Here is a 25,670-nt window from a genome sequence, read left to right on the forward strand (position 1 = left end):
AGAGGGAAGATGCTACAAGATTATTAACAATCAGTGTTCTTCCCCTAAAAGACATTCTGGGTAAAAGCCACCGCCACTTGGCTAGCTTGTTCTGTACAGCCTGTAAAACCCCCTCCCAGTTCTTTTTAACTACAGTATCACTTCCCAGAAAAACCCCTAGATATTTAAAACCATCTTTAGCCCATTTTAAACCCTCTGGCAAGGTTGGCTCTTCTCCTTCCCAGTTCCCTACCAGGAGTCCTGTACTCTTAGCCCAGTTCACTTTTGCTGATGACATTTTATTAAAATCTTTAATAATATCAGTTAAAATTCCAACATCTCGATTACTTGTGATGCCAAGAACGACATCATCGGCATAAGCTGATAGATAAAAGCGTGGAATTTCAGAGTGAATAAAAACACCTAAAAGCTCTTTTCTAAGTCGGTGAAGCATGGGTTCAATTGCTAAAGAGTACAGCATTCCTGATAGGGAACAGCCCTGTCTAATACCCCTCCCAACTTTAAAAGGAGCACACAAGCCACCATTGACCTTCAGTACACTCTCAATGTCCGCATAGAGCACTTTTATCATAGAAATAAAAGTTGATGAAAAACCAAAAGCTTTAAAAGTATCCCACAAGTATTCATGCTCGACCCTATCAAAAGCTTTTTCTTGGTCCAGGGAGACCAGTCCAAAGCGGGGACCCCACCCAGACACTTCTAATAAATCTCTAATAAGAGAAATGTTATCAAAAATTGACCTACCCGGAACACAGTATGCCTGATCCGTATGTATGGCCTGCCCAATCACCTCCTTCAGCCGGTTTGCCAGTACTTTGGAGAGAACTTTGTAGTCAGCACAGAGCAAGCTCACAGGTCTCCAGTTCTTGATGTCCGTGAGGTCTCCTTTTTTTGGCAACAGGGCAAGGACCGCTCTTCTGCAGCTCAGGGGTAACTGCCCCCCAGCCAGGCTGCCATGGAGCACTTCCAGCAGGTCCTCCCCCATCACCTCCCAAAAAGACTTATAAAAGTCAACAGGCAGACCGTCAACCCCAGGAGCCTTCCCATTGGCCATGCCCTGTAGTGCCCCATGCAGCTCCTGCATGGACACGGGTTGCTCCAGCTCTTCATTGGCTGCAGGGGACACCTGTGGCAAACCGTCATAAAAGCGCTGCTGTGCCGACTGGTCCTCCATCCACTCAGGGGAATAGAGCTCAGAGTAGAACTCCACAGCTCTCTCTCTGACCTCTGCTGGGTCAGAGAGCTCCCTGCCATCGGCTGCACGGAGACAGTGAATAACCTTACTCTGGCCATTCTTCTTCTCCAAACTGAAGAAAAACTGCGACGGGGCATCCATTTCAGAGAGGTTTTGAAAGCGAGATCTGATCAGAGCACCCTGTGCCCGAAGGCCGAGCAGGTCAGCTAGGGCAGCCTTCTTGCCCTTAAGTGTCTGGGTGTGGTCCTGGTCCACCCCAGCTTCTGCAGTGCTCTGTAAAAACAATATATCCTTCTCTAAAACGGTAACAGATTGTGATATGCTGTTCGTGACATTGAGAGTGTACTGCTTACAGAATTGCTGGATTTGTATTTTGCCAACATCCCACCATTGTTGCACAGAATTAAAATCAACTTTTTTAGACCTCCAAGTGCCCCAAAAAAAAGTAAAACAACGTCTAAAATTAAGATCATTTAAAAGACTGGTGTTAAAATGCCAGTAAGCACTCTTAGGTTTAACATGATTAATAAAAACTCTCCCTGACACCATACTGTGATCAGAAAAACCAACTGGGGTGATAAAACATTCCTTAAAAATCTGTAAATGATGTTTAAAACAATAAAACCTATCCAATCTAGCCATAGAAATAAAACCATCCCTAGCGTGCGCCCAAGTATACTGGCGAGCAGTATTATGTTTGGAGCGCCACACATCAGCCAATTCACGAGTTTCAATAAAATGATTAAGGATGCGCCTGGAAGCTGGATCAGGTTCAAAGTGATTCCGATCTAAAACATCACTTGTGCAATTAAAATCACCCCCAATAATTAAAAAGTGTTGTGTATCACACTGTGCTACTGTGGCAGAGAGTTTTTCTAAAAAAATACACCTGTCTTTAGGTATTACTGGTGAATAAATACAAATAAAAACCAAATAAATATTTTCAAACTTTACAGTAACTTTTAAAAGACGACCCCCCACTACCTCTTCAGACACACAGGACTGGGGCATAAAAAAAGGTGAGAAAAGGACAGCAACACCACTGGAGTTAGAGGTTCCATGTGAAAGGCACACCTTCCCCCCCCACTCCCTCTGCCAGTCCACCGCGTTCACCCCATCACTGTGAGTCTCCTGGACCAGAGCAACGTCCACTCGCTTAGTTTTTAAAAGTTCAAAGAGAACTGCTCTTTTTCTCACGTCTCGTGCTCCGTTAACATTAAAAGAAGCTACTTTAAAATCACTCATTAATAAAAACAAAGCAAAGCTAAAAAACAGAACAGAGACGGAGAAAAAGGGCAGTTCATACCTTTGAGTCGTCATCGGGATGGCCAAGTAGTTTCCTCACAGCTGTAACGTGTTTACGCAACCTGTGCACATCTGGCTCTCCTATCCCCCCCTCCTCCTCACTCCTCGTTAAAACCTTAGAACACTTTAAAAACATCTCCAGATCAGGGAAAAAATCCTCTACTTTTACATTTCGTTTACCTTTAGTTTCGTTTAAAAATTTATGCACCTGATCAGGAGTGTATTTGCTACTACTGAGAGCGCGTTTAACAGAGCGCGGTGAGTCGGAGGATTCACGCGCGCACTCCGCAGCAGAATCCTCCGACTCACTCGCTGAACCGGTTTCAGCCCGGGGCCGAGAGGACACACTGGGTTTCGGGATTTTAGATGGTTTTGACTTTTTTGCCTGGCGGCTGGAGGTTTCCCTCAGAGCCGGCCGTTTAAACACGGGCTCTTTTTCACGCGCCTGACTCGGTTCGCACTCCATTTCATCATTATTAATACTGCATTCACTGTTTTGTGAATCAGAGAGCGTTACCGTGTCGCCGAGCTCTGCTGGCCCCTCCCGCTCGCGCTGATCTGACCCACTCGCACCGTCCACAGCACCGTCCGCCTCCGCCGCCACCTCCTCCTCCACCTCCTCCTCCTGCCGCTGCTGCCGCTCCGCGGCCAGCGGAGCCTCCGCCCGGCTCACCGCGGGCCGAGCAGCGTCAGCAGCGGCAGACTCAGGCCGAGCCCCCCCTGCCCGCTCCGGGCAGCTCCGCACCAGGTGCCCCTCAGCCCCGCAACCGAAACACTTCATTGTCTCAGTAGTAGCAAACACAACATAATCAAAACCGTCTATCTTAAATCTTAGAGCCAGATTTAATTCCTCAGCATTATCATTTAAAACCATAAAAACCCTTCTCCTAAAAGAAACGACGTGTTTGAGGAGATGAGATTTACAGCCTAAAGGAACCTTATTTATTCCCGACATTACTTGGCCATGCCGGGACAGCTCGCGGGTCAGAACAGAATCACTAATAAAAGGAGGGACGTTGCTCAGAATAACTTTTTTGGTTGGTTTAACCAGGGGAAACACAGTGATGTGTGTGCCTTTCAATGAAATCCCCGACACCACCAGCTGATTCACCTTTTCAACACTGTCCAAAAATAAAACAACGGCACTGTTCATCCGGGAGGCTGATAAAATGGAGTCATACCCCACAACAGCCCCCACCTTTAAACTGACCTCCTCAACGGAAAAATCAACCCCGACCGGCACTTTAACGCCATGCCGGCGAGAAAGCCCGTCAAACTTCCCACCTACACCTACACCTGCACCCGCCACCCCCGCCATGCTGCACGCCGGCGTCCACCCCCGCTAAACCCCGCTAAACCCCTCTAAACCCCACTAACCCCTAACCCACAGCCCCCACCCGCCCAGTCCTGTGCTCACTACCCCCCCTTACACCCAAAAACCTAAACTAAACCCCAAATAACCAAAGAAAAACAGAAATAAACACAAAAGAAAGGGAAACAGTCGCTCTCACACACACACTCACTCCACACGCTCCACAAACGCCACGCATGCGCAGAGAGAGAGAGAGAGAGAGAGAGAGAGAGTGAGACCACAGACAGAGAGTGAGAAAGAGAAAGTGAGTCAGTTAGAGAGAGAGAGAGAGAGAGAGAGAGAGAGAGAGTGAGACCACAGAGAGTGAGAAAGAGAAAGTGAGTCAGTTAGAGAGAGAGAGAGAGAGTGAGACCACAGACAGAGAGTGAGAAAGAGAAAGTGAGTCAGTTAGAGAGAGAGAGAGAGAGAGAGAGAGAGAGAGGGGTGACACAGATGTGTTGGCCGGACACCAGCTCATCCTCTGCTGCTTCACTCGGGTGCTCACCAGACACACTCTTCTTCCTGACAGCCGTCTGTGGCTTTCACACACACACACGCCGATTTGGATGCTAATGATTTCGGTCAACACTCATTACTGTGAATAGGACAGAGGAATGTGAGGGATCTGGTGATTATTATAATCACAGCATCACTGGGAGAGTCTAGACTCCTGGATGGAGCTCAGTGGCAGGAGCTCCAGCTGCTGTGAGATACTGTGAGGGATGAGATCATCTACTTTCTTTGATTTAGTGCCACCAAAACTGACTTATCCACACTCTGTATCATAGCAACTGGACAACTGGACAGTGGACAAGATCCTCATTCAGACTAATGAGGAACTGCAGCACACTTTGTTCAGTCTTTACCTGATGTTTATAGTTTAAAATGATATGATATGAGTGATATTGAGCTGGACTAGGGCTGCACGATATTTAAAAAACAATTATATATTGTGATATTAGTGTAAATGTGGCTGTATTAACCCTTGTGTGGTGTTCATATTTGTGTTACTCGTTTACTTTGTTACTTGTATTTAATTCAGCAAAATTAAGCAATTTTACATTAAAATGCTTTACACATGCTTGCTTCACCTAAATTGCAAGCAATATAAACAGCTTACATGGTTAATATTTGCCCTTTACCTTTCTTATGTTACATTTCTTTCAAAAAGTGCTACCCTTTTTTTTATTAGTTTTTTATAAAATGTAAAAAAAAAAAATTTAACTCAAGATATGAGTAGAAAATTTGTTTAAGTTCAAATTTACAAATGAAGCAATGTTTATTAGCCCTTGGCCAAACATACTGTATGTAATATAAATGTGTAGGGTGGGGGTGGGGGGGGGTGGGGTGGTGTACAGTGTGTGTTTATTGAAAATGTGTTTTGATATATGTTTTTCACAAAAAATGAGCCAATGCCAATGAGTTTGAGTTTGAAAAAATATTTTTTTAGTATCATTTAAGGAAAAATGAAAACGTGTCCCACAGACCCGAACACCACACAAGGGTTAAAAAATATAATATTAATAATGCAATCTGTGCATCAACAAATGCAGTAAAACTAAGGATATTAGGTATATACCAGAGACTGTAAAAAATATGGATGCCGTGTCGTCGTTCCCATTCATTCAATGAAAACGAAGCCAAAATCTTCCTCCATGTTGGCGATCCTGAAACCCGAGTCTGCGCAGTAAAGAGACCAGAGGAGGGAGAAAGACTGTGGAGAGACAGCCTACTCATTTAAATAACCCCGCCCCCCTGAGGGCCGTCTCCACAGAGCTCACACAGTCTATGGTCCCGCCCATACAGTCATTGGTCCCACCCCCCGGCTATAGGTGTAACCCAGCCCTTTTACAATAACCACACCTTTTTTGAATAGAGCTGAATAACGTTTTTAAAAATGAATTCTGTGGGGATATAAAAACTGAACAATATAAGCAGAGGTTACACTAGCTGTTTCATTTAAATAATGGAGGTAAAATTAAAGTATATTGGAAAAAAAAAAACGTGATTGAGAGTTGTCTGTTTTCCCATTGAAACCTATGGGGATGGGTGGGGTTACACAGCTTTCTGCAACCGAACAGCAGGGGGCGCCCGACCTGTGGGGGCTTCACTTTTGAGAGACTATGCTCTGTCCAGCTACACACAGTCTATAATATATACAGTCAATAATCTGGTAGATAACATCATATAAAATTATAACAGTGTGGATTTTTCTTTGTATTGCACAGCAAAAAAAGGTTTGAAATAAGTATATTGACAATATATAAAACATTGCACGTTCTGAATATTGCATATGTGAACATTAAACCATATATTGTGCAGCCCTAAGCTGTAATAGCTAATTAAATCTAATAACTTATATACGTATACCATAGGATTGCTAGGCTGTTGCTACATTGTGAACTTTTCACGAGGGTAAAAAATGGTTTGCAGAGGGATTAGAAAGATATTATGACTACTATTAAATGTTACTACTATAAAGAAATGCTTGTTAAGGGGTTGTTAGGTGGTTGTTGTGGTATACCATGGAGTTTTAAGGTATCTTATGTATCTTACATCCTGTGCAAGGTGTGTCGCAATGCTCATTGCTATCTAACACCCCGCCAACAGTCTATTTTCACGTTTTCCACCTGCGTCATTTAAATAGTAACAGTGCTTGTGAATATATCTATGCTGATGGGTGTAGTGTTCTCGAAATTAGGTGTGCTATCTTGGCATTGGAAAACACGGGTGCACCACTAACTGAATACAACCTAGAAAGACGTCAACAGTCAGATGTTTATTCATTGCTATCTTGGCAGTGAATTTTCAACACATGTGCATGTCCCACATGCATACACTCACCACGTCCAGATATCTGCGCCATTAAACTAGCAATCCTCCAAAGTCAGAGCGCACCTGGCTCTTAACGGGAAGTGCAAGTGACGCGCTGATTGGTTTATTAAACGTTACACCTAAAACACACCCATGATTAATTTATTAAGCAAATTAGCACATGCCCATTGCATGTTTTCGAGCAGCATAAGGTGTACTTTTCCCGTTGTTACGATAGCAAAGACACACTGACCTGCCCTAAATCAAAAGGAGGAAAACGTTCAATGATAAATAAACATATCAACTGATTTGTACAAGAGAAACAAACTAGAGGTATGAAAAGAAAAAAGAGATACTCAAGAAAGAGAGAGAGAAAGAAATGTATGTAAATTATAGAACAGTACAGAATGCACAAGCAGAATGTACTTTTTTTATGTTAGTTAACTCTTGTTTTGCATAAGCAGTTATGTAAGTATATAATTAACATGCAACCTTTATGTCTTTAAGTCTTTATTTGGAAAATCTGAGTAATATCTTTCATTATTAACCTGCGATTTTAGACTCCACCCAATCCATTTTCTAACTTTTACAACATCTGTGGGAAAAACAAAGACCAAACACAGTCCAGATCTATAAAAAATACACTTGCAGTGATCCAGACTGCTGTTAAGAGCCCACAAACTTTACTGACTCATTACAGCCTCAACAGACTGGTTCTGACTGCCCACTGCTTCATAACTGTCTGCTCAGAACAGCAACGGTGGATCCACCCGTTCAGTAGTTATTATAAAACTATTATGTGCACCTTACATTATTTAAGAGGGTGGAGTGTTAATGTATTGGCCCAAATATACAGTAGATTCCATGAATTGATAGCAACATTAGTTTTAATGGATTATTAGGGATTATATTTTCAGTAGTAAATGATTAAATAATCAGAATGTATCATCAAATATTAAGGAAACATGTTAGGTTAAAGCACTGGCAGCGCTTGTCACAACCAGGCCAGTACACAACAGTGAGCGAGCGGTGCTGCAGCATGGAAGCTAGCAAGCCGGGCTAAAATGCAGCCTAAAATGCCTCGGCATGTTTAAAAAACCTCAGTGACCAAAAAAGGAACAAAACAGAAAAATAAGTAAGTACAACACAGAGCTGCTACTTTTCTCGTGAACAGGTAAGCTAACTGGCTAGCTAATTCAGTCAGGTACTTTATCACAACCACAAGATTAGCTTAGTAAGGACTGGTGTTTAAATTAATAGAAAAACGAGTGTTCACATTCACATCAGTGGTCTCTGTGCAGCTAGATAGCTTAGCAAGGTTAGCTAAAGTAATCTGGACTATGCTGGCTAATGCAATCAGTAATTTATGATACATAATACATTATAATTCCTGAAATGTAAATGTTTTAAGTTAAAACACACATACTACACTGTCTCAACACATGGATGGCATGTAATACATTCTTTTTAGTTTACTAAACACAATGTATTACATACCATCCATGTGTTGAGACAGTGAGACTTAAATATTTGAATGTGTGTTTTAAGGGCTTATAAAATATTCTATATCTTAAATTATTTGAGTACTATTGTATAAATTAAGTAATTGTAATTAGGTAATATTGTATGCAGAAATTAAGTAAAGTTTACTAAAAGAAAGGATTGACTGAAGTTCAGTTCACTTATTTACTCTATGTAACATTTAAGTCTTGAAACCGAGTTGAAGTTACTTAAATTTATCTGAAATTAAATTTACTTGAAAAAAAGCAAATGCAGAATGTTGCGAAACTTTTTAAAGTAATTTTAACTCATCATTTTTTCAGTGTACATAACTATAAATGTAAACTAGTCATGGCTGATTGACGCCATGTTTCCGATAAGTGGATCTCCATCTGTAATTGCTCCAAATGCAATTTCTCACCCATCTACTGCTTTAGTACTTTAGTTAAGAAACAAAACAATGTACCGGAATAGAAATTTCAATTTGCATGTGGTTGACTTTCACACTGCTCTGTAATCAGAGCTAATATCTCCACATAGAGGACCCAGAAAGCCAGGCAGACAGACAGACGGGAGGACAGACAGACGGGCGGGCAGGCAGGTCGTCCATAAAGGAAGGTCTGCTCATAACCAGTGCAGGACAGAGCTGCAGGCGGGATAAAGCAGGAGGCTGGAAAGTGAGCGTCATGCTTTCTGCTAATTAACACGCCGCCTTCTTCCTCTCAGGCAGAGCAGCCGGAGCAGCCGAGACGAGACACAGTGGCAGGAACACGCTGCGGTGAACTGCTTTCATCACCGAGTGTCCTGAAGCTCCACAGGAGCGATGAAGAAGGAGAGGAGGAGAAAGCAGTAAAGCTGGCTGATCATACTGTGTGATATTTAGGGTAAAATGTGTGCCAGGTTGGTGGAAAATGCTCCAGGTTCATTACAGCCTGGCACCTGGAAGTGGTCCGGCCTGGCTGGTAGTCTCCAGTCTCCTGTCAGCATTCCAGATGGCCTGAGTTCACGTGGAGTGTGTGTGTGTGTTGCGGGTCGCGGACAGCTTGTAAAAAATAAAAACATTTTAAAAAAATAAAAAATTCAAAATAATTAAGGTTTTTAAAACGTTGCACTCATCTTTTATATTGGGGAAAAGACCCAGAAAAGACAGAGAATGTTATACTGATGTCCTTTGAATGCAGAAAAAGCCAGAAAAGTAAAATATCTAATTTATTTTGTGATCGTATGATATTAAATTTTATTGTAGTAACTTTCATACATACAGTTGTCATGTTCCTCCTCAGCTTCTTAAAAATGCTTTTAAATTCAACGTTAAAAATAAAAATGAGTAAAATTAGTAAAAATAAATGAGTTTGTTTTGTATTCTATATAGTATAGTGGATCGCGACTTAATGACCATAAGCAATGACCATGAGGGTCCCATGCTGAAACCAGTTGAACCTCTGATGTCCACAGGTGTATAATATAAAAGCAGCACAAGTTATGCTGCAGACTGCTTCTACAAACATTAGTGAAAGAATGGGTCTCAGGCTCTCAGGAGCTCAGTGAATAAAATCCAGCACTGTGCTACCGTGATAGAAAGCAGTACGTCTACAACAAGTCCAGTCGTGAAATTTCCTCACTACTCACTACTAAATATTCCACAGCCAACTGTCAGTGATATTATTATAACACAGTGAAAGAGACTGGGAACGACAGCGACTTAAAAATGAAAGTTTCTTTGATTTTACCTGGAATATAATCAAGAGGAAGATGGATGATCACAAGCCATCAACCCAAACTGAACTGCTTGAATTTTTGCACCAGGAGTAAAGCAGCATAAAGTTATCCAAAAGCAGTGTGTAAGACTGGTGGAGGAGAACATGATGCCAAGATGCATGAAAACTGTGATTAAAAACCACCAGGGTTATTCCACCAAATATTGATTTCTGAACTCTAAAAACTTTAGGAATATGAACTCGTTTTATTTGCATTATTTGAGGTCTGAGGTTTTTTTTTTTTTAGCCATTTCTCATTTTCTGCAAATCAATGTTTTAAATGACAATATTTTTATTTGGAATTTGGGGTAAATGTTTTATGTAGTTTATAGAATAAAACAACAATGTTCATTGTACTCAGAGCTGTACATACTATATAACCAGTTTCACACAGTTAAATGATTTCTGATGACATCATAAATACCACACATTTCTTTTTTAAGTATTTTCTATCTTTTTTTCTTTCTTTCTCTTCTCTCCTGGCCATATTATGATGATTCCCATTCCAACTCCATTCCATTTCCATTCCATAATCCCAGACCTTCTGTCACGCATGGGACAGCGTTCAGCAGTTCTCAGTTCAGAAGCTATATTAATCCCATGTGTGTGTTTCTCTCCAGCACAATGTGCAGCTCTGATTTAGGAACAGCTGCAGAGCGGTTTAGCCGTCTGATAACTGTCTAGGAAACTTTTCAGCTACCGGGTTTTAAATATACAGCCGAGGTGTGAAAATAAGCTCCTGCTTTAGAGATACGCCAGACGTTTTCATGGTCTTCACTGAAGCTGGCCAGGTACGCCTGCCTCTAATTTTCTTATTGGAGTTTTGAGAAAAGACACACGAGTTTCCAAGATATGTTATTAATAACTCCAAATGTGGAACGCCTGTGGAAAATACTTCTGGAAAATCATAGGTAAGAGTCTGACTTACTAATTTAGCATGAACCTTTCCAGTTATTATAAGGTTACAGTTCCAAAAAGCCATGCAGCTTTAATCTGATTTTTATGAATGTCAGTTTATAAAAAAGAAAATACATTTATTAATAGTTCTGTCCAAAACTGACAGATTGTGATGTAATTGTGTAATTGGGGGCTGCTCTATTTTCTGCACCATTTAATGAACTAAATTGATGGTTGCACTCTAGGACTGCACTGAATATTTGGCAACCGATTCTGCTCAAAAGAAAAAGATGTGCCATATAAATATAAATATAAATATGCATACGTAACAAATATAGTTCTGTAAAGTGAATATGTGAATACTGAATACCCAATCATGACAGTAATTTATACTAAACAATAAAATCCATTTCTAAATCTCATTTATTTACATTGCTACAGACCTGCTTTAATTGTTAATCAAAATATCTTTCATTCGACAATATTTGAATTTTGTTCACTTTTTTTGTTTGCAATATACAATATTTTCAGTGTCCAAAATGATGCAACATTAGAATTAAACCAGTGCATGGTGTGGACACAAGCATAAATAGGTCAATTACTGAAATGCTGATCTATACTCAGTAAATGGCTTTTCAGTAATCACACTGCTAAACTAGCTTTAGGCAAAAGGTCAGATAGATATTTCATTACAGTATGTCCTTGCCGTGCAGCTCAATGAAGCTACTGTACATGTAATTGTCATATATAATGTTTAGGAAAAGGCAGAAACCCAATTTTTTTTTGTTTAGAATATGAAAGGCAAATTCAGATCAGTCGCAAAAATCCCTCTTTAAAAAAACAAAAAGCATTCACGTTAGGATCATTATCATCAATTTCGACTTGTGTTCAACTGTGTGACTTTTTATATGTAAAAGTGTGTATAGAATAAAGTTTGTATGAATTAATGTTTTTTTCAACAGCTTTTGTATGATATGTATTTGTTTTTAATACAAAAATGTTTCCAATTTCATAATGGGAAGACTAAAAAAAAAATGCTATGTCTAACTGACCTTTAAATCGTCGCTGTCCTATGAAAAACAAGTGTCTCCATTTTTGTTAATTTTTAGTTTCTTACATAATTTGAACAGACACGCTGTACCTTATACTGTGCCAAAATTCACTGGTGAATGGACCAATATAAATCATTTAAAATGACCTGTAATAAACTAACATTGACATTAACTTTGACTTCTATTGAAAGTTTAAAAGGTTTATTCTCTTTTTCTCTTGTAAAGTTGCTGTTTTGGAGACACTTGTTTTTCATTGGCCAGTAATATATACATGGATTTTTCATGTGTAACTACAGAGTTATTAGAGACACTTATTATAAATTGAAGCCAAATATTCTAATGAGCTACAAGTTTATATAAGGTAGCCTGGGGGAATGACTACACACTGACAGTGAGTGTTAAAAAACACACTGGGGACACACCCAGTATGCAAATAGACAGTGCCAAAAGCCAACTGCAACAAGCGAAGCTCAACTATTAATGTTAATTAAACTCAAACATATGCATTTTTAATGATTTATTGTTCCTGGTAACCTTTCTTTATCTTCCTTCTGAATATCATTACAGCAACCCTACACTTTTTTTTTAGATGCATCAATGTTTTGGCAATTCATATATCAAAATATGCAATTATTATTTAAATATATCTGATAATATAGAGGGCAATACAGCTTCATTACAGTGTCACCAGAGAACTGCAGTAAAGTCTCTCCTCTCTGGCACTGGATACATGATTCACCAAACTAAATCCATCAGGTTCTGCTCAGTATTCAGACTGTGTAAAGCCTGCAGAGAGCCTACAGTGACTCGGAAAGAGGGAGAGAGGGAGAGAGAGAGAGAGAGAGAGAGAGAGAGAAAGAGAGAGAGAGAGATCATGACAGAGAATGCAACAGTGAAAAAGAAACAGAGAAAAAAGAGATACAGAGAGAAATAACGTCTTAACAAAAGCTCAAAACACATGGAGCAATAGTTTCAGAGAAAAAAAAAACTAAGAAAAGAGAGAGAAATAAAGAGAAAGCAAAAGAGAGGACGAGACAGAGACAGAGAGACACAGAGAGAAACAGAGAAATAAGCTCAAAACACATGGAGAAAAAAAAGAAAAAGATTGAGAGAAAGAGAGATAGAGAGAGAGAGAGAGAGAGTGAGACAGACAGACAGAAACAAAGAAACAGAGAGAGAGAGAGAAACAGAAAGAGATAAAGATATCAGGACAGAGAATGCAACAGTGAAAAAGAGAAAGTGTGAGAAAGAGAGAGAGGGCGAGAGAGATACAGAAAGAGAGAAAAAAGAGATACAGAAAGAAATAAAGTCATAATAAAAGCTCAAAACACATGGAGTAATAGTTTCGGAGAAAAAAAACTAAGAAAAGAGAGAGAAAGAGAGAGAGAGAGAGAAAGAGAGAGACAGACAGAGAGAAGGAGAGAGAGAGACACAGAGAGAAATAACGGCCTAATAAAAGCTCAAAACACACGGAGCAAGATAAAGATAAAGAGAGAGATACAGAGAGAGAGAGAGAGAGAGAGAGAGAGAGAGTGGCAACACTATATAGAAATATATAGAAATATGTGGCAACATGCCCCAAACCACAATTCATTATTATATTTGACTATTCTAACTACTCTAATTATACTGACTATTATTACTGTTGTTTATTACTATTGTTATTATTGTTATTATATTATTTGTTTCTATTTATTGATGTTTCTATTAATATTTTCAATGATTTCTTAATATATGTTCAGTTTTTGACATTTATGTGCTTTGGCAACATTGTTTTCAAAAAGAGTCATGCTAATAAAGCCAAGTTGAATTGAAATAAAGAGAAATAAAAATAAATAAAAGCTCAATAAAAGCTAAAAACACATTAAGCAAGAGTTCCAGAGGACAAAACAGAGAAAGAGAGAGAGACAGAAAGAGAAAGAGAGAGAGAGACTGGGGCTGGATGAAACACAAAGCGAATGATGGCCCTCGCCTCCCGCAGAGAGCAGAAAAACGATAAACCCCAGCGGAAATAAGCAGCACTGGGGCAGCGGTTGGTTCTCCTCATGCCCTGGTCCAGCTGAAGCCCGATTGGCCGGGCTGGAGGCAGATGCCATGCAGAATGAGCTCATTGACCAGACAAAAGCCTGGAAGAGCCGCCAGTCTGAGCAGCACATCAGCTATCTGACTCCAGTCCCTCTTTACAACAGTGTCATTCATAGCAGCTCTGAGCTGGAGCTAAACGGGGGTCTCCAACAGCAGGACCTCAGGGCAGGGCAGTGTGACCGGATACAGTGGTGAGGAGAAAAGAGGGAGTGATAGAAGGATGAAGAGAGCAGACAGAGATCACGCTGGTGTTTATTAATGGCCAGCGGGCGTCTCGGTCACTGACCTTTGTCTGCTTTTGTGGCTGTGGATTTGTACTGGTGTGTAATTGTGCAGGAGTAGCTACACTTCTAATAGAAGTAAAATTTAATGTGCTTCTATTAAATAGGGGTGGGCGATATGGGACTAAATTAATATCATGATATTTTAGGGGATAGGGTTAGTCGTTTTGCAACAATGACTAGGGCTGTAAATTGGCGAGAATTTGGTCATACCCTACCCTACATGATACAGGGGTTACGATTCAATATATTGCAATACTATAATAAATTTTCAGATTATCAAACATGTCATAAAAAAATGGATAAAAAAAATGTAATCATTTTTTAGATGATGATTTATTTATTAAGGGTCCTATGGAAAAAGTGTTCAATTTCACCAGAATCAACCAAGGCTGACTACCACCACCAGTCCTGTAGAATCAAGAAATCTCTTAAATAGAATCTGTCTGACAAAATAAAGCAGCAGAAAATATTTTAAAATGCAAAACATTATGCCTCAATCTGACCAAAAATCAAGAACGGACAAGAAAACAAAATCTGGAAAAGGTTACGAAGGCATTGCTAAAGCTTTGGGACTCCAGCTAATTTTCACGAATGGAGAAAACACTACTGAACACTAGTGAACCTTCCCAGGAGTTACTGGCCGAAAATCGAGATTACTCCGAACAAGGAGTAACCAGCCTACTGAAATGACTTCAAAAGGGCATGGACAACTCATCCAGGAGGTCACAAAAGAACGCAGAATAACACATAAACTGGTCTCACTTGCCTCAGTTCAGGTCAGTGCTATTTTTACGCTGTATGCTACATATACTGTACATGATTGTGAAAACTACTTTAGGTGGAATGCTTTAGGAATGCTTGGTGCTTGGAACACACTGGATGTACATGATTGGATGCACCATGTTTGGAACCTGGGTGATTATCCAGGGACACTGCACATCTGGGAGCTCACTTTGAACTAACTGCCCTGTAAAACAGACCAAAACTCTGGTGTAGAAACTCTCTGAAGTTGCGCATCTGGAGTTCTGTGTTTTCTCAGCACCAATTAGTGAGATAAGAAGAGCTCCTGCACTCTGTCCTCTGTCTTCCATTTGTGTTACTGGCTCACTCACAGAGTCATCAGTGAGAAGAGGCCAAAAGGCCTCGGCCTCCTCCGTAATGTCTTCAATTTGCACTGGTGCAGAGCCAGAGATAACTGCAATAGGTCCTCCTCTTTGTTCTTTAGTGAGTTTGCCTTGGCCTGCACCCCGGATTCAAGGATTTGCATCTAGGGAGGAGTTAAACCCCACTGCTGGAAAGGCTCAGCACCTCCAGACTAGCTCTTAGCGAGAGCTAACGGGGTGTAATTCGATATCTGCGGAGTACTTTGATATTTTAAAGTGCCTGTAAGTCAATGAACCTGCCCAGAAATTCTATTGTAAATGCAGATTCTAAACTTTAAGTCAATACAGTTACTGTTCCAAAGGCGCATTTTCTAGGTGAGCTGCACCCACTGGTATAACATTCAGGCACAGAGGTGATAGCATCTAGGTAATAAGCCAAGCACCTGAGCCTAAGACCACCATAACATTTTCTGGAGCCATGGAGCTTCATCCAATACAACTGGGATGAGCTAAAGTGGTGCATAGGATCAGAACTAATAATCAAATATTAGTAATTCACCACTTATAGCACTTATATTCAGACAGCAAAATCACTTTGGCCATTTCTAGACCAAATACCATCTTAAATACCAAATATTAACCAGATTCTGGCCCAAATGCTTGGCTCACATCCAGGACAAGTGTTGCATAGGCCAATTCATTGGTTACTGAGTATAATATGGGCATTAGCCCGAGCTGCATGTACCAACACTCTAGTTGCCCAGTATAATACAGGAAGTGGCCCAATTGGCATATGGCAACATCCCAGTCGTGGAGTATATTTGGAAACTGGCCCAAGCCACATGTGCCAACACTCTAGTTGCCAAGTATAATATAGGAATTGGCCCGAGCCACATGTGCCAACTCTTCAGTTGCCTAGTATAATATAGGAATATGCCCGAGTCACATGTGCCAACTCTCCAGTTGCCGAGTATAATATAGGAATATGCCCGAGTCACATGTGCCAACTCTCTAGTTGCCAAGTATAATATAGGAATTGGCCCGAGCCCCATGTGCCAACATTTTAGATGCCAAGTATAATATGGGAATTGGCCTGAGCCACATGTGCCAACACTTCGGTTGCCGAGTATAATATGGGAATTGGCCCAAGTGGCATGTGCCAGCATCCCAGTTGTGGAGTGTGGGAATATGGGAATTGGCACAAGCCACATGTGCCAACACTTCGGTTGCTGAGTATAATATAGGAAGTGGCCCAATTGGTGTGGCTTATGGCAACATCCCAGTTGTGCAGTATATTAGGAAACTGGCCCAAGTCTCCATCTTTTTCACTTAACCTCACTTTCCCTCACTATGTCAGTCTACTTAACCTCTCTCTACCTCGCTATACCAAACTTTACCATACTCGTCCACACTCCACGACACTATCATACCTTTCTTTACCTCACATGTTTTGCTCTCACTCTGCGTCACTGTACCTTACTTTACTCTAATCTGCCTCACTCTGCCTTGTTATTTTACATTTATTTCGAAAGTGTTTCCCAGTTTGCAATACTACTTAAGTGTAGTGTAAAGATACGAATATCTCTTTTGAAGGTAAAGCAGGCTAAAAAAACATAGTGATTTTGTATTTGAGTCTCCTGGATTCCCACCCAAATCTGTTCATTTCACACTTTAGCGCTAAATCTGAAATCACTAGAGGATCTTTTTGGTATGCAAGGAGTTGCTCCACAGATACTGTTTGTTTGGAAAAGGTCTGAAACAAGAGCCATTAAACAGAATGTGGCAGCCATTGACCCTGAACACCATTCCTGTTCCAGAATACTGTCTGATGGAGCACTTGACCCAGCAGACCTACAGCTGCCCCCCATTCATTTCAGTGTTACGGATACTTGACTGTTGCTCAGAGAGGATTGTTTCACATCCAGTATAACGGACAGAAATACACACAAATCTCCCAAACACCTCGTGTTGTAGTTCTTTGTTGCTGTGAATTGAGTGTAGCTCTCTTTCTGCAGTTTAATTCCCCCCATTGTGCTGCCCTTTCTTTCAGCCGTGGCCGTAAGATGAATGGGCAGAGAGAATGCTAATGCTGGCACGGTGTTGGCACAGTGCGGGCGATCTCTGCGGTTACCTGAGCGACAGGGATAACGATGAAGGACCCTCCTCCGGCGCTCTCCGTTACGATGGCGAGGAACTTGCTGTTGACGGCGCAGAAGTGGTTGTCATGGACGTTCTTTGTGATGGGGATGCCTTCGAAGCAGTGCTCCCGGTTGGCCACTTTGCCGTAAACGTTTCGAAACTTGGAGCTTCGGTAGGTCGGGCGCCATGACATCTGCAGGGAGACAAGGAGAAGAAGAAGGAGAAAGATAAGTAGGGGAAGGTCAAACAATGGATCTCATAAACTCAATGGTACTCAATGGTGTTCATAAGAACACTTATAAATGTTTGTTTAGTATGTATAACTTATTGCACTTTTTATTCAGTAGCTACCATGAAAAACATCCTGGATTTACTGAGGTTTACAATCTTTGTAGGCAAAAAGGACCATGGATGGATTAGACAACTGTATTTTTTGTTGTGACCTCCCTCAAACAAGAAAACCCAATTAAATCAAATCCAAAACCATAGAAGTGAACAATCACTATTACTTAGATCACAGGCTGCTGGTTTCCTATTAGTTCCCAGAATTCAAAGCACTTCAACAGGGGGAAGAGCCTTATCTTTTAAAGCCCCCCAACTCTGGAATAACCTCAGAATAGTTTGAGTCTCAGTCTAAGAATAGAATAGAATAAAAACTTTACTTAAACATTTGGTAATTCATCTTTCCCCTTGAATAAATGCTGCAACTGCCTTAGTGAAAGTTGGCAAACAGTAAAACATCATGGTGAAATAATGTTGTTGATACTGGAGAGCAACCCATCACCCCTTATGCTATGAAAGTTATAGGGCTACAGAATTGTCCTATTCCAGTGTAAACCAGTGTAAAAGAGTTTGTCAAAAGAGGCAAAGACATAATTGCGCTAGACTAAAAGCTAACACCAGCCTTCTTTCCAGCTGAACCAAAGGGAAGATAAATATGTATCATAAAGCAAAAGACTGGCCTAATAATTTCTAGTAAATCTCGAGAAAGTCAAACCTGGCAAAGCAAGAGGTGGCTAGGCTAAAAGCTAACTGACTATATTTTGTGAGTTTGCTAACAGCAAATCGTCCTGAGAGGACAAATCGAGGGGAAAGCAACACAATCTGTGAAAATTATCATTTCTTTCATAAAATTAGGTACTATGAGGCTTCTATGAGCTATCATAGAGAGATAATGCTTTTTTTTACACAAACCCCTTGATAACAATCAGCATGATTTATTCAGATTCAAAAAACAGGGTTGTGTACATGCTTGTAGCATTTATCAGATTTTTATATATTCAAGGAACAACCAAAACTAGTCAATAAATGCATTCTTTATCACCTTTAATCAAAACAAACATCTAAAAATATTGGAATAATAAAAATGCATGCCACAGATTTGCATATCTTAGCCATGATTAGCAGTCTGTGGGATATGTGAATTGTGTTGAATGTCTATAAGATAACAATAGATGCTGCCCATCTCCTATTGTCTATGAAACTCAGTCTGACACACTCATATCAATCAAGTGCCCAAACACAAAACCCTTCCTCATAAAGCTAACTGGTAATTATAGATAATTACCAGTAATTACATCATACCAGTGCCACACAGTCCACTGGGAGGGCTGGTACTGTCAATACAGTGTGTTTTTAAATGGTATGGTTTTTAAATGGTTATAAGTCATGTTTCATTTTTTCACAAGACTATATGAGGCAAAACAGAATCCAAAGGAAACTAATTCTTTTAATATTAAAGCTTTGAAAAAATAAGCAGATGTTCCAGTCATTCCAAACAGCAAATGCAGCTCTGAAAAAAAAAAAATAATAAGACACCACTTAAAAATGATGAGTTTCTTTGATTTTGCCAAATTAAAAATCCTCTGGAATATAATCAAGAGGAAGATGAATGATAACAAGCCATCAAACCAAGCTGAACTGATTGAATTTTTGCACCAGGAATGGTGTAAAGTTATCCAAAAGCAGTGTGTAAGACTGGTGGAGGAGAATATGATGCCAAGATGCCTGAAAACTGTGATTAAAAACCACCAGGGTTATTCCACACAAATGTTGATTTCTGAACTCTTAAAACTTTATGAATATAAACTTGTTTTCTTTGCATTATTGAGGTCTGAATGCTCTTTTTTTATTTCTGCAAATAAATGCTCTAAATGACAATATTTTTATTTGGAATTTGGGAGAAATGTTGTCTGTAGTTTATAGAATAAAACAACAATGTTCATTTTACTCAAACATAAACCTATAAATAGCAAAATCAGAGAAACTGATTCAGAAACTGAAGTGCTCTCTTATTTTTATTCAGAGCTGTAGATTTATGGATCCAAACATCTAAGATCTGAGTTTTAATGAATTCCTAGATTCCTGAATTCTCTATAGTGCACCATTTCACATCAAAGCATTCGGAATCACTACAAAAATGTACTGGAAAATTGCTGGAATTCTCCTTTAACCCTTCCTCACCGAACCATTAACAGACCAGCAGTTGCCATGTATGGAATGTTAAATCAACTCCATATAGATCAGATGCAGATTATTCAGATCCATTTTTCCAGCCTATGACGTGTGTGCTGGCTATTTTATTATCATTCATTCATATCACTGCTGTCATGCAAAAAAATTTACTTGTATCTTAAATATATATACAACTCTGAAAAGAAAAATATGAGACCACTTAAGATCACAATCCATCAAACCACCAAACTGAACTGCTTAATTTTTTGCACCAGGAGTAAAGCAGCATAAAGTTATCCAAAAGCAGTGTGTAAGACTGGTGGAGGAGAACATGATGCCAAGATGCATGAAAACTGTGATTAAAAACCACCAGGGTTATTCCACCAAATATTGATTTCTGAACTCTTAAAACTTTATGAATATAAACTTGTTTTTTTTTTTTTTTTTGCATTATTTGGGATCTGAAAGATCTGCATCTTTTTTGTTATTTCAGTCCCTGTCTGGGCTGAGTTTTTTATGTTTTTGTTGTGTCTGCATAACTTTTTAGAAAGTAAATTAAATTACTATCTTGGTAAATAAAAATTTAAATATATTTAGGTATTAGATTAATATAACAGTTAAAATGAATTGTGTATTTTAATGCTCTGCAATTAGGAAAAGTTAATTATTGGATACATTGTTAAATAACATTTAAACGTCAAATTAAACAATTAAAGTATGTTTGTAACTCACAAAAATCTGTATTATAGTATCTTAAAATATATTTTTATAAGCATATTTGTTCTCTAATGCAAATATATCACATATATTTAACATTAATTCTTAGTAAATTTCCAATATACCTGATGTATAAAAATTATACTGTTGTAATACTCATTAAATGTATAATAATTTTACTGCAAGCATATTTAAAATATGAAGTAGTACATGAAGTAGTTTAAATGTTTAAATGTTACTTAAGTATATTTAAAATAGTTCCATTTTAGTACAGTTAAGTACACTTAGCACAATCTCAATCTCAAGCACAATACAATTAAAGTATAATAAGTACAAAAATATTGTTCCATTTTAAATATACTATATAAATATACTGATTAATAATGTTTCTACAAGTACATTTTAGTGCACTATAGCATAATAATGCTTAGTATACTTTAATCTACTTTTTTCACCAGGGTGAATGGTTACTATGTTGGGAAAAAAATGATTATTTGTTCCACCAGCATGCAACATTTTCACTTTACTACGTTTTCTGCATGCTCTGCCTTTGAGCTTCAGGCCAAACCCAGCTGCTCCCACAGGAAGAACTGAGCAGCTAGTAAAAGCTGACTAACACAGAGCCACCGCTCTCCCTCAGAGCATGTGTAAGTGGGATTCTGGCACTAATCAGGGTGAGACTGTGCCACTCCAGAACCACAGAGGACCGGCTCAGACTCAAGATCAGAATAGCAGAGTTGGGGAGGAAGTGGTGAACCAGAGAGATTTATCACCGTGCCTCATCACTGACGCTCCAGCAGGGTGACCCCACTCTGTGGGACTATGGGTAGCATTGTCTTCCTTCCACATGCATTCATGTTCTGTGCTTTTATATTGTAAATTAATACTGAAGTCATCTAGACTATGAATATAGGAAAACATCAGAAATCATGTAGTGACTTAAAAGTGTTAAACAAACCAAAATACTCTGTGAAAAAGCATCTAGGTGCTCTTATTTTTGGAGCTGTTAACTTGCAGTTTCTGCGACTGGTAACTCTGGTGAACTTATCTTATGCGGATAAGGAAACCCTTGCTCTTCCTTTCCTGGGGCAGTCCTGATGAGTGCCAGTTTCATCACTGGAATGTTTTTGATGGTCTTTGCGACTGCACTACTTTGAAAGTATACTTTCAAATCTCTTGATTTTTTTTCTGATTGACAGACCTTCATTTCTTAAAGTCGTTTTTGGATTTGAACATTATTCAAATAGGGATATTCACTGTATACCAACACTACCTCTTCAAGAAATTCAAGTAATTAACTTTTGACAATTTCAGCACAGCTGTTAACTGAAAGCCTGAATTCCGGGTGACTCTACCTCATAAAGGTGACTGAAGGAATCCAGCCAAGATGTGCAAAACTGTCTAATCTAAACAAGCGATATTTAAAGAATCTAAAATACATCCCAACCCTGTGTGTGTGTGTGGATGAGTTTGGTATACAGCTCTGAAGAAAAATAAGAGACCACTTTAAAATTGTGAGTTTCTCTGATTTTACCAATTCAAAAACCTCTGGAATATAATCAAGAGGAAGATGGATGATCACAAGCCATCAAACCAAACTGAACTGCTTGAATTTTTGCACCAGGAGTAAAGCAGCATAAAGTTATCCAAAAGCAGTGTGTAAGACTGGTGGAGGAGAACATGATGCCAAGATGCATGAAAACTGTGATTAAAAACCACCAGGGTTATTCCACCAAATATTGATTTCTGAACTCTTAAAACTTTATGAATATGAACTTGTTTTCTTTGCATTATTTGAGGTCTGAAATCTCTGCATCTTTTTTGTTATTTTTCTGCAAATAAATGCTCTAAATGACAAAAGTTTTATTTAGAATTTGGGAGAAATGTTGTCTGTAGTTTATAGAATAAAACAACAATGTTCATTTTACTCAAAAATAAACCTATAAATAGCAAAATCAGAGAAACTGATTCAGAAACTGAAGTTGTCTTTTTATTTTTTCCAAAGCAAAAAATAGGTGTATATGTGCATGAACTCACATGTGCACACATGCACATGATTTCATGTGAACTGTCCTGAAGAAAGAGCAGAACGTCTGCCTGTTTATCAATTAATGATTTACGGTCAAAGAGGCCTTGGGCTGTGGAGGAGCATGTTATTGAACTCAGCTCACAAGGACATTCATTCATGAGATATCACACACAGAGACACTGGCACAAAGACCCCCTCACACACAAACACACTCATGATCCTCAGTACTCACACATATCCTGCTTTTATACTACAGTAGTTTGAGTGCTGTTCTGTTCACCAGTGCCTAGTTTGCTCTAGAAAATCCATAAAAACTTCATTCAACATCAGTCCTCAACGTGCCATCAAGACAAAACAATTAAATCTTCTCTTAAAACACATCAAACCCATCATCAAACCCTCCATGCCCACCAGATAAAAACTCAGCACCTCACCTTCCAGCTGCTTGGCCTGGCCTGCTCAACTCCACTTTCAGCTTCTGAAACCAGCCTGTATCCTCTCCGCCTTTCAAACACCATCCACTCAGACTCAGCCTATTGCTTCTCACTGGCATCTGTTTCCTTCTTCCTCTTTCCTCCTAGACTTCTCCTCCTTCCCTCCCTCCCTCCCTCTATCCCTCCCTTCCTCTCCCACTCTCCTCCCTCCCTCCCTCTCCTCCCTCCCTCTATTCCTGAGCAGATACAGCCCCAGCCCAATCCCAAAGCCAGAGTAGCAGCACTTCTTGCTAATATGAACTCGCCCATACTGAAGGATAACCAGGCTGATTTATCAGTCTACTCATGCTTCAGTAGAGTTCCTTAACACTGAGATACTCAATAACTGATCGGCACAGTGATTTATCAGTCTACTCATGCTTTAGTGGAGTTAAGTAACAGTAAGATATTGAATAACTGATCAGCACAGTGATTTATCAGTCTACTCATGCTTTAATAGAGTTCTGTACCATTAAGATACTAAATAACTGATAAGCACAGTGATTTATCAGTCTACTTAGGCTTTAGTATAGAGATCAGTAACACTGAGATACTAAATAGCACTAAAAAGATGATTTATCAGTCTATTCATGCTTTAGTAGAGTTCAATAATATTGAGATATTAAATGACTGATCACTACAGTGATTTATCAATCTACTCAGGCTTTATTAGAGTTCAGTAACAGGGAGATACTAAATAACTGATCAACACAGTGATTTATCGGTCTACTCATCCTTTGGTATAGTATAGTATAGTATAGTGATTTATCAGTCTACTCAGGCTTTAGTATATAGTTCAGTAACACTGAGATATTAAATAACTGATCAGCACAGGGATTTATCAGTCTACTCATGCTTTAGTATAGAGATCAATAACACTGAGATAAAAAAACTGATCATTACAGTGATTTATCAGTCTACTCAGGCTTTAGTAGAGTTCTGTACCATTGAGATTTAGTATCACTGTCATCCTTCTAACATCCAGTTTGCAAGAAACTCCCACATACTCCCATGATGCAACAGTTTGTGAGACACTCCTACAAAGTTTGAAACTCTCACATTTTTAACATTTTCAAGATTTAAAAAGTCCAGTAATCTGGTCCAGGAATAAGCCAGATATGTTAAAGCTAAACAGAATGTCTTTAATGCTGTGAGCATTTCCCAGTTCCATGGGTCTTGACGTCATCTTACAGCCCTGAACCAAAACCAGCAAACCAATAAAACTCTCTTTTAGAAGATTGCTTGGCACACAGCTAAGAAAAGTCTTGTTCATTTGCTTGAATACGGTTTGTTGCGCTGCTTCATGTCCTGCCAAAAATGTGGTACACCCATTAGTGTCGTCATTTATGCTGTAAGAAGTTAAATCAGAGGGAATTAGGAGGGTTGATATTTCTAGCAATGTTCTGCTAACAGCTAGAGGAATTAGTAAAGACATTGGAAATACATAAAGCTGAGTGTAAGATCAGGCTGAGGAACACAGTGATGTCAAATTTTCCTCAACCAAGCGAGACTAGGAGAACTGCAAGCAATTCTTCTGGAGAACTTACTATGTTTTTTATGTGGTCACTCTTAAACAAATGGTGGTTTATTATTACCCTGAAATCCATTGGATTCTCAGAAATGGAGTTGCCAAGTAGTAAAATAAAACATGAATAAAAGTGCAACACTTATTTCTGCACACTGAAATTACATCACATAAGAGGAAGCCTACTAGAAAGCTTCAGCAACATTACATAACAACGGCTGATCTTACTGGTCATCCAGATTGTTATTTTTTTTTCCCAAATTGCTCACATTTGTTATTTATATTTAATTAGGATAAAAAGTGTCTGTTTATTGACCAATGTAAAAAGCTTGTGATGTTATGGTTCACAAAAAAAAAAAAAAGATTCGTAGAATTTATTAAAAAAAGTTTTGCAACTTTCTGCATTTGCTTTTTTTTAAGTACATTTTTTTTTTTGTAAATTGAAGTACTTCAACTCGGTTTCAAGACTTAAATGTTACATAGAGAAATAAGTGAACTGAATCAATCCTTTCTTTTAAGAACCTTTACTTAATTTCTGCATACAATATTACCTAATTACAATTACTTAATTTATACAATATTACTTAAATTACTTAAAGTTTTTTATTACTTAAAAAAGTCTCACTGTCTCAACACATGAATGGCATGTTAAACATTCTTTTTAGTATACTAAACTATACTATACTATACTAAACTATACTATACTATACTAAACTATACTATACTATACTAAACTATACTATACTATACTAAAGTATACTAAAAAGATGTATTACATGTCATCCATGTGTTGAGACAATGTAATATGTGTGTTTTAACTAAAAATATTTACATTTCAGGAATTATAATATATTATATATTATAAATTATTTAAGTGATATTGTATAAATTAAGTAATTGTGATTAGGTAATATTGTATGCAGAAATACAGTAAGGTTTACTAAAAGAAAGGATTGATTCAGCAAAAATAAATGAAGTAAAGTTTACTAA

The 25,670-nt window shown here is 38.8% G+C and overlaps 1 protein-coding gene across 5 annotated transcripts in view; it reads right to left on the bottom strand.

Annotated features, from left to right (window-relative positions):
- coro2ba (coronin, actin binding protein, 2Ba) overlaps positions 1 to 25,670 on the bottom strand; it is a 102,510-nt gene that overhangs the window by 25,808 nt on the left and 51,032 nt on the right. For 4 of the 5 annotated variants that reach the window (XM_049470975.1, XM_049470974.1, XM_049470972.1 and 1 more), the window contains exon 2: positions 17,475 to 17,675. In XM_049470975.1, coding sequence (XP_049326932.1) covers positions 17,475 to 17,675 — 201 coding nt within the window. Of the gene's footprint in view, positions 1 to 17,474; positions 17,676 to 23,116; positions 23,257 to 25,670 lie in introns of those variants that run through there. The other variant, XM_049470973.1, reaches the window with a different exon arrangement.

This window comes from Astyanax mexicanus, chromosome 23 (assembly GCF_023375975.1).
Source record: "Astyanax mexicanus isolate ESR-SI-001 chromosome 23, AstMex3_surface, whole genome shotgun sequence".
NCBI classification, from domain to species: Eukaryota; Metazoa; Chordata; class Actinopteri; order Characiformes; family Acestrorhamphidae; genus Astyanax; species Astyanax mexicanus.